General features: G+C 35.0%; 1 protein-coding gene across 1 annotated transcript; it reads right to left on the bottom strand.

The window, feature by feature from the left end:
* Positions 1-4266: 4266 nt before the first annotated feature.
* Positions 4267-15866, bottom strand: LOC138318197 (uncharacterized). The gene is made up of 3 exons (XM_069260383.1): positions 15728-15866; positions 13279-13357; positions 4267-10834 (listed from the first exon to the last, which is right to left on the bottom strand). The coding sequence occupies exon 3, from the start codon at positions 10732-10734 to the stop codon at positions 5512-5514; it is 5223 nt and encodes a 1740-aa protein (XP_069116484.1). The 5' UTR covers positions 10735-10834; positions 13279-13357; positions 15728-15866; the 3' UTR covers positions 4267-5511.
* Positions 15867-15994: the final 128 nt, after the last annotated feature.

Here is a 15994-nt window from a genome sequence, read left to right as displayed (position 1 = left end):
CATACATTTGTTATAAGCTCTAGGTGTATAGACTTTATAAGTAACATGACATAGTAATATGTGTATTGGTGACGTAATCACGGAATCACACGGTGTTTATAATGCGTCATAAATTGACGTAAAAATAAACATATAATTTAACAAACAAAAAAAACCATATATTGTCATGCATCATCATATGTAATTTCCGACTGCTGAGATAGTGTGTAATAAAAGAAAACATTTCTAATTTCATTTTGGATACTGGGCACTTAAAGCCGACTACCTTTCAGAAACAAAAATCAAAAGTTTATTCAAAACAATACTTATATCAGAAAACAAATATCGATGGCCTAAGATTCTAAGGTTACAATGCAAGATCGTCTGTATAATTTGTGTTAACACTGAAGATTCATTTCGCTGTTTTACCGTCTGGCGCAGAGATAGTCAACTAACGTGTGAGTGTGTAATTAGGACGACGGCGGGAAATAAAAGACGACCCGCGTTATAAAAATAAAATTTTATTCACAGTTGTATTTTCATTATTTTTTTCAGTATGGTAAGCATTAGTAATAACTTTTAGATTGCCATTAAAACAATTGAAGTCGTTTCGGAAAGGTAGTGGGCCTTTAATATAAGCTGCAAACCGAAATATACCGAACATAGCAGCTAAATTTCACGGTTTGTTTTTTTCATTATATTCACGTTTTCACTGTAAGCTGCGAATTCTAAACACTGGGGATATACTAAAAAAATCCTTAAACATACCTGAGAACAATAGCTAAAAGAATTCTAGGAATCATTGAACCGCAAAATTTTATCTCCGAGATAAGCCTGTATAAAGGACGCCTCAAAATATTGATCTCGCAAACTTGAAGCACTGTACAGTATACAATATAGCTGCAATTAACCGAAATCACTTCTTTCTGCAGGTCAATGAGTTTAACGATAATTTTACATTTAATACAGATATTCTTCATAAAGATTGGAAGTCGTGAGATGATGTAATTGAAATGCGCTCTGGGCTGCTTGCATATATCATAATTCAGCTTATTTTCTTTTAATGTGAATCACGACAAATCTAAGTAAAAATGTTTTTGGTTGAAAACAATGCTGTAAAGGCGCCAAATGTCAAATAATTTAAATACAATTGGATGCCGAATATTATTTTTCAGAACTAAATAACGGCAGAAGAGCGTATACACAAATGCTTTCGTTTTGAACCTGGTAAATTACATTGGTACATTATGCTATTCAGGTAAATATCTTTTTCTCTAGAGAACAAAAAACAGCAAGATTTTAATGTTAGCGGAAATCCAGAGAAAACGAAGAAAAACCACCGACCTAAGGTTAATATCTGGAAAATGATCCACAGATCTAGAGGCCTCAAACTCGTAGATTGACAGAATTTGTCCATTGAACAACCATTGTCAGTGTTTGAAGCGTTTTTTCTAACGGAGAAATGACCCACAAGAGGTCCGGGTAATGTAATCTAACGAGACTGCAAGGCTTGGGATCTTCTGTACATTCTACTTTTTGAAACACATGCTGGTTGCATTTTGACTCACATTTGTTTTAGATTTGAATGACTGGTATCGTCAAGCAAGCAAAGAGTGTGTACTCTTACGAAATGGTCAAATTTCCCTGTACTGATATTCTCAAGTTCCATTGCGATTACGAGAATATGTTACGTAGATATGAACAGCATTTCAATTCGTTTAACGATACCTTACTGTCGCCTCCGAAAAATAGTCACTTTCGTTGGGATTGAATCAAAAATCTCAATATCTTCAGCAATTGCTGTAATGACCAATGAATTACTTGGAGCTGGATTGCAAACGGCCATACAATAATACTAAGATCCGATATCTGTTTCATAGTTTTAATAATCATTTCTTTTATAACGTATTATGTCTGAACACAACTCCGTTATACATGTATAGTCAATACATACATGTATGACAACAAAACAATTAGAAACATTGGACATTATTACAAACCAACAGATATACATAAAGCGTATATAAGTATACCATTTGCCTAATTGAATACAAATGAACGTTTGCGCAAAGATTCAGTTTTCTTTGTGGAACCACATTGTTTCGTTTCCTTTCTCTCTAGAAGAAATACCATTGGCTACGTGTATTTCGGCAGTATTATATGCTATGGAGGTATCCATGTATAAGAATAGAAAACCCGGTGTGATTTATCATAGGAAAACATAACTGAAAATACAATGACTGGCAAATAATAATCCTTTTTCGCTTATTTGAGATCATGGCAACGAAATATTTACCCATTATGCTTTTATGCATGGTAACCATTATAATTTATATAATATAACAAATTTGATGTGTCAAATTATAGACAGTCATAGACCAAATTTGAAAAAAAAATAATGTCCAAAAGCCAATTATATTAGTTCTAATCCTGTTAACAATACATGTGTATAGAGGCATGGATATCCATGTAAAATGTCAGCAAAAAAGTCTGCATGCATAGCTGTACAGATACACATGGTCCCCAATTTTGCTGTGAAGTTTCATTGGTATTGAATCAAGTTGTCCAAGGCAAACACATTCTGCGCACAGACAGACAGACAGACATACAGACAAGATTATTCTAGAATACTCCCTCCCAATCCGTTGCGGGAATAGAGCTATAGGAATATAGATAGGAGTCGAGAGTTACGTATATTCCAGCATGAGAAGTATCAAAAGTTGACAACACTAATTTTTTTTTACAAATGTTGAACTCTATGAATTTAACAACGAACAAATTTTCAAATATCTACCAATGAACCAACCATGAACTTTAGAACTCTTCATGAAACAGTCGTATAATGTACTTATAATCCATAATCAGATATGTCTTTGACATAAATATATCAGTTAATGCATTTTGAACGTTTGTTCCTTAAATCAAATATTAAAATAGTTCGTAGTTTTTAAAATTTACGAACAGTAACAAGCATCCTCGATAGTCCAGCGGTTACTATCACTGTCGTTGAATCCTTTATACTGATGGTCATAGTAACATCTGGGATTTCTGTAACTTTTAAATATTCAATTATGAATAATACTTAGCAATTGATTTTGTAACGGCAGATATAACTAAAAAAAAACATATTCACAGTTTTTAAAATTATCAAATATAGTAAATGTATACAACACCGATGAATAAATCGTATAGGAATTACCAGAAACATGTATACATAGAGATTGGAAACTCCACCATTTTTACGATCGGCAAATGTACCTCTGTATGTCCCTAGGGGGGTTTCAGATAAATTCTGGAATAGTTAAATACAGAAGAATAACTTTGATATGCACTTCCAGTTTTAAAAGTTCATTAATTTTAAGATGGTTTGAGTACTATTTTGGATAGCAAAAATAATATTTTAACTTGCATATTAATAAAACAAAATGCACTTCCAGTTTTGAATTTCTGGTTTTCGAAAAAAAACCAAAGTAAAATTGCTGATTTTCATGCATTCAAAAATGCCTATAAACCGGATGTCGCCCTGTCTGTCAACAAAGACACAGAAGGAGTTTCCAATCTCTATGTATATATGTTTCTGGAATAACATTGTATTCCACAAGTCGAAAGAAGCTAATTTAAAATTTACAGGAAACGAACCATGGGAACCAATCTGCTTCCAAATCATCATTTTAATTTTTTTTGAAAAGGACATCAACTTAACAATGAGAAAGACCCCTAACATGGATAAGGAATAATTTCATTACTTTTTTTAAGTTCTTTCTTTTTGTTTGAATTTGAAACGCACCCCTTCTCTATATCTCCAATCATCGTGATGCTATATATAGAATATCATTAAACGTAAAACCAATTAATATTGGCGTATGAATAAAATCAGCAAGCAAAAAATGCTCTAAAACAATCGATTTTACGTGCGATAAAATAACAGCAATTTTTCCCCCCCCACAAAATAAAAAAGATCGCGGATTTGTTTTAAAGAGAAACAATACGGCTAAAATCGCGAATTTGCATTGGCTGATAACCAATTAACATATATGTGGAATAATTTGATTACATGCAGCATGATTAATATTCGCGAATTTGAAAGTTCTTGCTATTATACATTATTTTTGTAACAATAACATGAGACATTTTTCTTAAAGAAACGAGATTCAAATTATCACATAGCTTATTCATATTACACTATGCATTACCCTGAATGAACCCGCTACAAGACAGATCGAGATTCTTTTCTCCCACGGGTCATAATCGTCCTATTTCATATTCAAGACATCATAATTATCAAGACATCATAATTATCAAACGTGTACGCGTAAATGCGTTTTTTTCTGTTTGATTAAAATAGTTTTAGTTTATTTTTCCATATCTACAATATCACTCTATGTTTACATCTACCATTACCATATTGAGATATAACCATAATAGGGTTTATTTTGATATTGTTTTCTGGTACTTTGCTGAAAAAATAATTTAGTCCAAAATCATTCCGCCATCTATCGCCTTTTGATAAAGTCTTAATTTCATGAATACAAGTCCTATATAAAAAGCCGATTGAACGACAGAATGAACTGGACCACAGGCGTTTGGCTCTAAAGATATTTTTCTCTACATATGTATGTTATACTGTGGCAGCATTACATGTGTATATAGAGAAAAAAGGTATATAGAGTATAGAGCCAAACGCCTGTGATTGGACTACTAACGACATAGATTCAATTTGAACCTCAGCTTCATAACCATGACAATCTTACATTCACGTGTGATTCAATTGAGCGTATTTGGAATGCTATAAAAATTCGCAAATATTAATTTCTTAGAAAAAATAGCTGACACTACCATTTATAGAGCTTTTACACTGTAAATCGAAATAAGGTTATTGCAAAAAAAACCAGTTGTTTTATAGAACACGTAAACTAGTACGTTGCTACACACAAATGAAAATGTACCATCATCTTCAGTTAATTCAAGAGGCATAACTCTTACGGACCGTGATGGAGACTTACGGATTTATCTGCAAAACCAGCAACTACTCTACGTGACCTAGACATTGTAGACTAGTGGGGCAATATTAGGCACCTTGACAGCGAAAGGTTAAACGGGACCATCACGTGCTTGGACAGTGGTAAAATTTTCGAATACATGAATCACAATCGGATCCATCAAAATAAAAAATAGAATCTAGAATTTTAAAGCAAAGGGCTTAAACCATTAAAATTCATTTTGAACGTTATCGTTGGAGTTGCATGTACTGCATTTGGGCTCTAGGAATTCACAAAAACCTAAGATTATCATGACAGACACATTCGTCCCATATTGAAAATAATGCACAAAATAGTAACTGTAGCATGGCACAATTACATGTAACAACAAAGACAATATCTATTTACCAATTGTATGTGGAGTTTGGCAGTTAGAAAAGCGTTTACAAAGAATAAATGCTAAAATTAAATTGACAAATCGGACGGGAAAGCATTTCTGATTGGCAACCGAGAAATCAAGGTGAAAATAACCTCACATTGTATATGTCTATAGCTATGACGCATGGAATCTGGAACATGGAATCTGCATGTGCTCCATTACTTCCACGGCTGTCACGAAATTTGCACCACACTTTGAACACGAATACGCATTGTCTCTGTGATTTTCCATATGTTTAGTCAGATGCCATTTAGATATAAATTTCCTACGACACACAGAACATTTCACCAGTCGCATCCTCTTCGATTTCTTATGGCTATCCATATGAGAAGTGAACTCCTTGTATGTCCTACACAAATACATACACAATTCACATTCAAACCAACTTCCCTGGGCAAAGTCCAGTTGGTTCTTGTAGTTCCTGATAGAAACTTTAGACGTTGGCGGATTGAACTCTTTCTTTATAGCTTTTGATTCGTTCTGCGTTTCCTGTTTTAATTCCTCTGACGGTAGAGGTATAGTCACAGATGTTGTGGTCTCCTCGAACAACGCTTTCTCATCCTCACTTAGATCGTACGAGTCGGAATCGGAACTCACGCCGACCACCGGTGATTGTGACCCAGGCGTACCTGCAGGAGATCCAGAGTAGGCGCTCAGCGTCTCCGTGTCACTGTATTCGTTGCTCACTAACTGTGTTGAAGACGAACTGGGCACATTGTGAATATCCATGCTATCATCGCCAGAACAAAGTTCGCTTGCTGTCGTTTCATTAGTAGTCGTCTCATCGTTTCGAGGTTCCTCTTGATACTGCGTTGATGAAGCCTCTGTGGACACAGTTGATTCCGTGCTTTTCGGTTCTACGGGTGTTTTCTTAGAAATCAGGGACGTATATCGTGTTTGTACACCAACACTGCTAGGACCCGCTTTAAAAGTGCACTTGTTGAGTTCGAGCAGTTCGCGAATCTTGCTTTCTACTACTGCTTTATATGCAGCAGTAGGATCCGATGCCGACTCTTCATTTCGTTGTTTCGGTGACATGCTACCTACAGCTGGTAGTTTTAACACTTCCAAATTAGGCAAGACAGATTTAGTCGACACCTGTTCTTTTCTAATCGGCACCTGCTGATTGTTTGCTGGAATCTGTTCATTTTTGGCTGGTATATTTTCATTTTTAGTCGGTTTTTGCTCAATTCTGGTCGGCATCTGTTCCTTTTTGTTGAGCATTTCTTGTAGCTTCTTTGTTGTAGTAGGTGTGATTCTTGTGCATTGTTTAGCATTGGCGATACTTACAATCGAATTCTTCGAATTTGGGATAATCAAGGCAGGTTTTGTCGAACTGGAGAGACTTGTAGCAGATTTGGTCGAACCAGGGATATTAAATACCGGCCTTGTAGGAAGAATGATGTATTTCTTCTTGACAGGTGGTGCGATAGACGATGTACTACCTACTGCGCATGTGGATGGCTTACTGGTACAGGGTTGCTTCTCTTCAGAGCTTGCATTTGGCTGCTTACTCTTTGAGGTATACGTATGGTCTGTATTAGAGTTAGCGGAGTTTACGACAGCACCATTATCCAATGGAATATTATTATTAATGATAGACCCCATGTTGGATCCACTAGAAAGCTGTTTCACAATTGAAGACGCCATTTCACTACCGCTAGTAGGTTTTTGGGTGGGTGCCGCTGTTGTTTTAACGTTTGCAATGTCCGAAGGTTCTGAACTTTCGGTACCACTTGGAATTTCATCTTTCTTCTTGTCAACTTCAATTTTGAACACGTACTGGCCGTTCATGTGAAGAGTCATGTGATGCAAAAGATATTGAGAGTTTGGGAACCGAGCTTCACACATTCCACATTTGAACGGTATTTTAGCCACCGATATCATTTCTGAACTTACAGGATTGCTACGGAGTAGTACTTTTTTGTTCTCGTCAATTTTTGAACCTCCGTTACTTCCGCAGGGTTTTGATGCCTCGCGTACGATTGGATGAGCGACCATTTCTATATTTTTATGTGTCGTTTTAGATGTAGATATAGCATTGTTTTTTTCTTTGACGACTGGGTCTGGTCTACTGTGTTTTCCATTCACGACTGCTTCTGGACTAACGTTTTTTACAGTCACAACTGCTTCAGGACTATTGGGCTTTGCATTCACAACCACTTCTGAACTACACTGATTCGACTTCGATGACGCTCGAGCGTCACTATCTGCAACAGGTTGCGTTTCGGGCTTCGATTTAGCTTCTTTTGCTAACGATATTACGTGTTTCATTTCGTGTTTTAACAAATACTCTCTGGAAATGAAAGGTTGACCACAAGTATTGCATTCCAGAAAGATCTGTTTCTCAAGACTTAACGTCTGCCCTAACGGCGTTTTGCCTTTGATGTGAGAATAGACATGTTTTATTGTTACATCACCTTTTGCCAGAAGCGATATCTTGCATTTCCTGCATTTCATCATTGCTTGTCCAGCCTCATCAACGTAACATCGAAGATCGCCGAGGTGTTCAAATGAATGACACATAAACTTTTCAAGTTTATAAAAAGCTTTTGGACAATACCTACAGCAGTATTGTGCATGGACGCCATTTAAATGTGATTTCAATTCATTGTGTAATTCAAATGTCTTTGAGCAAAGTTTACATTTCAAAGATGGTCGCTGCACCGTATACTCAAGTTTTATTTTCTTAGGGGGCGAGACAACTTCCTCAGGTACAGTACAAGTATCTTTATCCATGCGCTCTTCCTTGGTTTTCTTTTCGCTTAATTGTCGTTTCCGCTTATTTTTCTTCTTGGTTTTTTTCTTCATACGAGATGGTGATTTTTCACTGACTTTCGGTTTGTCATCTTTGTCATGTCGAGGGTGACGATTTCTCACATGAACAGCCATTGTCTGTTGTTTTGTGAAAACTTCAGAACAATGCATACACTGATACGTATTCTGGTAAACCGGCGTCTTTCGATGTATAATACTCTTATCGTCATTGTCTATTTTTATGGTCATTTTTGCTCCACAAAGCGAAACTGTAACTGGAATTTTCTCATCTGTCTTTTTTTCAAGCTTCATTTCAAGTGCTCTTTCTGCTTTGTGTTTCCACTGCATATGATTGGCTAGTTTTTGGGTCATATCAAACTTCTTTTCGCAAAACCTGCATTTGTACAAACGTTGACCGTCCTTCTCAACGAAAGTGTTTTTATTTTTGGGCCTGTATCGCGATTGTTTGCATGCAGTAGCTTCTCCTTGTTTACCCAATGCTTCTTTTAATTCCCTTTCCTCTTTCCGATGACTTCGGCAATGCCCTGCCAAATCCTGTGATCTTGAAAAGACTTCACCACATTGCTGACACTTGTAACCATTCTGGTGACATTTATTGATGTGTGCTTTGACTGCCTTGAACGTGGTCAATCTGGCTGAGCAGTATTTACATTTGTACAGACCAAGTTCCGTTATATCATACATATCCTGATAACTTAATAGTTCATCTGCATCCAACCCAATTTCTGTCGAATCAGCCTCTGCCGTGTCTAATGTGCTGCTATGATCAAAATAGTCATGCTCTTGTATGTAGTCATCGTCGTCCATTGGTTCCTGTTTGATCTGTGCATTGCCGAAATAGTAGTTCTCGCTGTGATAAGATTCTATTCTAGGATATACGCTTGGTGTTGTCATTTCTACCTCCATGCTTGTTTCCTGCCCCTCTATTTTCTGGGTGTTACTCACATCATTCTCATTGGCGTTTTCTTGGCTTTGCTGCTGTAACGAGGTCCCCAAAGACACATTGGAATCTTGCCTGTCAAATTCTTCTTGTGTCACACCGACGACATCGCCAATCACAAACCCAAACGGTGAATCTGATGCTTCTACAGTATCATCATTTTCTGTTTTGTTGTCGCTTTGATCAGTTAGAGTGGCGCTGGTCAGAGTATCGTCTATCGTATGCTTTTCTTTTCCAGAACAGTCATTTTCTTCACGTGGGCCCCTTGGACATTCTTGATCACTTTCTCCTAGTTTATCAACTAAATCCTTTATGAAGTTATTTGTATTTTCATTTTCATCCGCATCACTCCATTCTATATCACCGTCGCCATCGTGCTCATCGGCCAAGCTAGAGTTTTCGTCGTCAGTGCATATTCCCTCTTCCACTTCATTGTCATGTGTAGTGACATCCATGCTCAAATCGCTTAAGGCATCACTCTCAACTCCTTTATTCTGATGTTCTTCATCATCCTCTTTTTCATCTATGTCACCAACGCTATTATCATCACCTTTGTTGTTGACCTGGTCATCATCATGGACACTGATATTCTCGCCATTGCTACTTGCATCGCCGTCATCTAAATTGTCTTCTTGCTGATGAGGTAGATGATCTTCTGTCATTTCGTCATCACTAATGTCTTCAATAGCATTGCCTGCTCCGGTATCACTTTGTTCTTCCGTATCACTTTCATTATCAGTAAAATGATTTTTCTCACTTTCGTCTTCACTAATATCGCTCAGTTTTAAGACAATAACATCATTGGAATCATACAATTTATTTTCTTCTTCGTTCTCTTTGTCTGCCTCTTTATCACTGCCATCTATAGCTAAATCAGTGTCACTAACATCACTCAAAAAATCGTTCCCACCCTGCTGTTCCTGAGTTTCTGCTTTATCATGTAAACTAGTGACAGAATTTTCATCATAAGTATCTTCCTCCTCCTCCTCTTCTTCTTCTTCTGCCATGTCATTTCTTTTCTCGTTTTTTACATCATTCTCAACCTCAGTGTCACAATCATCAGCATCTTCATTCTCAGAATTAGATCTAATATCATTATCATTGTCAACTTCTTCACCACCTTCTTCATCAGAATCTATTTCATTATTGCTTCTGTCATTATCTGATTTCTCTATTTCTTCATCAGAGCTATAGCGGCTAGCTTTATCATCCTCCTCCTCATCATCATCAATTTCATCATCATCATTTGCCACTTCCTCCATTGAATTATTTTTAATACTGTCATTGTCACTATTGTCATCATTTGCGTCTTCCTCATCAGAACTTATTTTATTACTGTCACCTTCACTATCATTGTTTTCATCGCTTCTATCACTGTTATCGCCGTACTCATCAGTTACATCCCCATTATCTTGTTGTGTACTGTTGTTGCAACTGTCAATTGTTGAATTAGCAAATGGTTGGTTCTGAAGGTTTCCATCACTTGCAAAACAGTTAGGAAGTTGATTTGCACCATGTTCATCAGCAATATCCAAATCGTCCTCATCTTCCATACCAATTTCCCATCCTGGACGATCATTGATGAGGGACAGTATGTCTAAGTCCTGGAAGTCAGTCATAGTTGCAGTCTTGCAGATCTAGAGGTGGGTCTGCTCGTTCTGTATTTGCGCTAGTCTCGCATGGCTTCCTACTATGACCAATAGCTTGTGATTACATCACCTGAAAATACAAAACATAAGCACATCTGTTAATACTAGTAAATAATATCATCTCTCAAATCAATTAAATATTTTTTCTGTAATTTTGGTATTACATTAACTCAGTGCATGCTAACATAAATCATGATGCAGATAAAATATCTGTTCTGTAATCTGTAGGTCTCTTCCTTTCAAGGGAATCTTTTAATTATTGAAAGGTTTTAGTACATTTAATATCTACAATGTTTTTATTATTCTATTTACTCTTGGACTGTGTCACAGAGAAACTTCAGAGAGGGTAGTCGGGTGGTGTAGTAGTTAAGCTGCTCGCCTTTCACTTAGCCGGCTGGGGTGCGATCATCGGCATGGGCATGAAAAGGTTTGGGGTCGCCTGCCCGATCACGTGGGTTTTTTCCAGGCACTCTATAGTTCACTGTCATTTGTTTGAATAAGGTTGATTTTGCCCTGGCCTTCATACCAGTATATTAATATTCTGAGTGTTTCGTCACTAAATGATGCAACCAACTGATGAAAACAAACATTTGCCTATGAAAACACTATGAATACACTATGAATACAACGATTCTCGTGCATTGATCAACTGACTTTAAACATCACGCCAGTTTCATATCAATAAAAAAATAGTCCCCCACAATATTTCATTGTATAATCTTTAATGTGTTGTTTCTTGATATAGAATCAACTAAGGTTGATTTTAATAAGTCAATCAAATCTTATTTTAACTATATTTCTTGTTTGTAGTTTATTTGCAAAGAAAAGGTCAACCGGAAGGCAGAAGCTTGAAAACACGACGTTGTGGAAAGACATTGTCATCCAGCTGTTCCATTAATCTCCTTTCTCGTCGTATATGGGTGTCATAATTTTATATATAATATAATAACCTTTCAATAATTTTTATCTTTATAAATTATTCAAATGTTAATATATGGATTGAATCTATTTTTCTAATTTTCATAGCGTCTATGCATAGCAGAATCTATCTACATATCTTCCGAGGAGCTCTAACACGCTCCAGGGGTTATGTAGAAAGCTTCTGCTATTCATAGCCGCTTTGAAATTATAAAAAATACATTCAATCCCTATATGCCACAGGCCCAATTTCAGGTCTGTAATTAAGCTTCTTTATGGTTATTCATAGATCACGAGAAGTCGTTTATAGATTTTAGCAATTTTGACCCATGTTACCTTTAATGAAGTTCAAGGTCATTTGTTTGAACAACTAGGTTAGTTGCCCTTCATATCAGTATGTCACAGCCAAATATTGGATATCTTAGCCTCTTTAGTTAAATTCGTGAGAAGTCATTTATAGATTTTAGCCATTTTGACCCCTGTGACCTTGAATGAAGGTCAAGGTGCATGCGTGCAACCCTTAATTAAGCTATGTCTAATATGATTTCCCTGGCCTGGGCCTTTCAGTTATTGAGACAGCCTGAATTGGTTTCTAAAACAAAAACTTAATAAAAAATAATGGCCAAAATTTCCACATTTTCAAAATTTATGTATATTTCGTGTGACAACCAAAGCTACAAAATTAGAAAAATATCGCTACAATTAAATTAGGGATACACTAAGTATTTAAAATACAACAAATAAATCACTTAATAACAGTTTTGAAAAACCATACAGAGTCCTCTGTTTTGAAAAACCATACAGAGTCCTCTGTAGCTTAAATATATATATATATATAGTCATCCTGGCAAACTACAGCCTGTGGGCCAAATAACAGGTATCTGTGCCTCATGATATTGAGAAGAAGCTTAAGTTACAAATGCAAATTGTTTATATACATTATGATCACTCATTGATCAGTAATTTAATATACCATGTCCTGCCCTTCTGTCCCTAGGAGTTGGACAAGACTTATTATATTCATGTAAAATATTATTGCCTTAATTCACTCAATGACGTTTCGACATAAATCTTTTTGTAATCCACTCAAGGGTACAGAAGATGTATGAATTTAAAACGCAATTTCATCAAAATTTACTGCATTATATTTCATGAATATCAGCAATACAAAATTCAACCTTTGTAATTTTCATATGATTAAAAGATGCTCCATCCCCGACAGATCATTAATGATACTCATCACTTGAACAATTATTATCAATTCGTGTATATATATATGTGTCTAATTAACCCAAAAATACATATACAAAATAATTTGTTCTGTTTTTTGTGCATGCCCAATCAGTATTTCATTCCATATAGGACATAGATAGAGTCATGGAGTTTTTTCGGGATACAATTAATTATTTTTTGATATTTTCATATTAAAGTAAAATAAGAAGCTCTAACTCGAGCTCTTACATGGAGGAAATGGTGTAAAGTAAGTAAGTTTTGTAACCAAAGAAAAATTTGGCTGTTCCTGTTTTTGATAGAGAAAAAATATCATTTGCCAGCGGTGGAGCATCTTTCATGAGACTTTACTGACCAACTACTTACTGTAATATACTGCACAATTCTGTCATCATATTCTGCATCAAAGAACTTCAAATCCAAAAGTCTTCATGTTGATGGTTTTCTACAAAATGTAAAAAATAGTTATATTTCAAGCACAAACATCCATTTAATTTGTGTACCTAATCATTCATTATTAAAATTATCATTTTTCATTTTACATTAAATATTATATTCACTTTTTATGTGAATATCATTTTTACATACTTTAAGTGAATATTCGGGCAAAGGAAGGAAAAAGTCGATAAAAATGGTGTTGATATATCCAGTATAATAAGACACCGATTTGGTACAATAAAAACATTATTGTTGGAAATAAAACTATTTTCTACCAATCATGGTTTAGAAAGGAAATTTCAATTAAACAAGACGTGTTAAAAAGTGTTTCTCCAAGTTCATTCCTTGCATATGATGAATTTGGTAATATTTATGGTATAATAAGTAATTATCTTCAATATCATAGAGCTGATATCCAGCATTAAAAAGTATCTGAAGAATGTAAATTTACCAAATGAAAAATTATTTTATCCAATTATTCCTTTTAGTCTTGAAATTATACTGAAAAACATTTGTGGAGTCCAAGATTTTTACAGAGTACTTGTCAAAAACAATACTGTAATAACTGGTCAAGTTAAATGGGGAACCTCTTTTGACTATGATCAAGAAACATGGAAAGATATATAATATACAGTTCATCTCTACCAATAATACTAAACTTCAGTGGCTTCAGTTCCGAATTTCCCACTATATATATACTAAAAACTAACACTTATCTTTGTAAAATTGGTCTCTCTAATAATCCTCAAATTTTTTTATGTGCTTTAGAAAGGGAGACAACTCACTCATCTATTTTGGGAATGCTCTGAAGTTCAGAAATTTTTAGCTAATTTTGAAAGTCTTCGATATTCTGTTCATACCATTTGCAATTAATAAAGAAACTATGCTTTTCGGAAAACTTAATCATAACGGCATATATATCAAAGAATAGATAATGAAATTGCTCTTTTTATCAAACACTATATTTATAAAAAAAAAGATGTTTACATGGTTCTTTAGATGTGATGGCTTTTTTAAACTGTATTTAAGATTATTATTATGTTCAAAGATATACAGCTTATGGAAAAGGAGAATATTTTTTTAAAATTTACTAAAGATTGGAAAAAATGGATAAAGCTAGAACTTACAAATCCCTTACAGTCCTACAAATCTTTTATTAAAATAGAATATATATTTATTTGTTGTCATACATTCATTCACCATGCTTGCTTTTGATCGGGATGTTGAGAAGTAATTTTTAATTCAATTATCACTATCAAAAATAAAATGTCTATCTAACTTCTAACCTACCTTTTTTCCTCTTTCTTTCTTTATTTTTTTACTTATGTTTTCATTGGTTTATTCATTATTTTTCATATAAGCTTATATATCTACATTTAATTCTTATTTTTCACACCTCTCTCCTTTCTAGTTCATCCCATTATCCCTTCTTTCCTTCCCAATTCTTTGTTCTTTATTTTTTCTCTTCCTCCTCCCTCTCTATCAAAAAACCCAAACAATGTAACAAACTTTTTACAAGCAAAATTGTATAAGAATTGATGGAAATTAGAAAAAAAAATTACATTTACACCATAAAAGTATTACATGCATTTGAAACAATTTCAGAGAGACATTTTGTAAAAACTTTTCAAATATTGTTTATCATTCAAATATTAGTGTTTATAAGTATTCTAAAATGTACACTTTATAGATATTTGTTTTAATCTTTGTATGCACAGATATTGAAACTAACAATAAGTAAAATACTTCTAAGTTTCTAACGGAAAATTGAATATTAAGTACAACTGTAATTTGTGATCAAATGATTACTTTATTTATTTCATGATAATGGATTTTATATCGTTTTAATATTAATTATTGATATAAAGATATTAATATCATTCCAGTTCACAATAAATATTCTTACATTTCAAATGAAATCGTTATAAGTAAATGTCAATTATTATTTTGTAAAAATTAGTAATAGGCCTAACTGATAAATTTCCTTTGAATGTTACATAGGTACGTAATGATTTCCCCTAAAGCGCCTCTGGTGACCGAGATAAAGCTGGCGCATGCGTACAAACATTGCTACTGTTTAACATATATTTCGACTTCCGCCAAGCAATTCCTCGACTTTGCACCCCGTCAAACCGTTCGGAACATCGGTAAATCATTGAAGTATGCGACAAAATGAAATTCTAGACGTAATTACGCCTATTTCGATATAAAATGAACATAGATTACTACGCTTACGAGGCAGTTTGCGACCCGATGACGCGACACCGAGTTCGCCTACAGCTTCCGAGCTCGACCTAGCGGCGGCCGCAAACAACGATAACAGGCGACGAATGTTCGTAAATACGGGACATTGACAGATGCAAATATCGTTTCTTACCGTGAGATTGGTATCGGCATAGCAGGTCCTAATATTTCACTATCGCCACAAAAGGATTCCTATGAAAAAATCATCAATTTACACCACTCCGAAACGCATCGCTACTAGATACAGCCATCCGATGCATATTTTGTTTTGTAGTCTGTTCTAAGGGAAATAACTCCGATCAGATTGGGTTCGTCTTAGGGAAATCGACCAGTGCAATCGGCCGATTCTAAGGACAGAACATACTCTACTATACAGTACGCATACGGTTTACATACATGT

The sequence above is a fragment of the Argopecten irradians genome, chromosome 1, assembly GCF_041381155.1.
Source record: "Argopecten irradians isolate NY chromosome 1, Ai_NY, whole genome shotgun sequence".
NCBI lineage: Eukaryota > Metazoa > Mollusca > Bivalvia > Pectinida > Pectinidae > Argopecten > Argopecten irradians.
The sequence above is the reverse complement of the archived record's forward strand: the minus strand, read 5'-3'. Positions and strand labels throughout refer to the sequence as shown.

Bases quoted from the DNA above. Each gene is read 5' to 3' on its own strand.
- LOC138318197 (XM_069260383.1), bottom strand. From the start codon at position 10,734: ATGACTGACTTCCAGGACTTAGACATACTGTCCCTCATCAATGATCGT.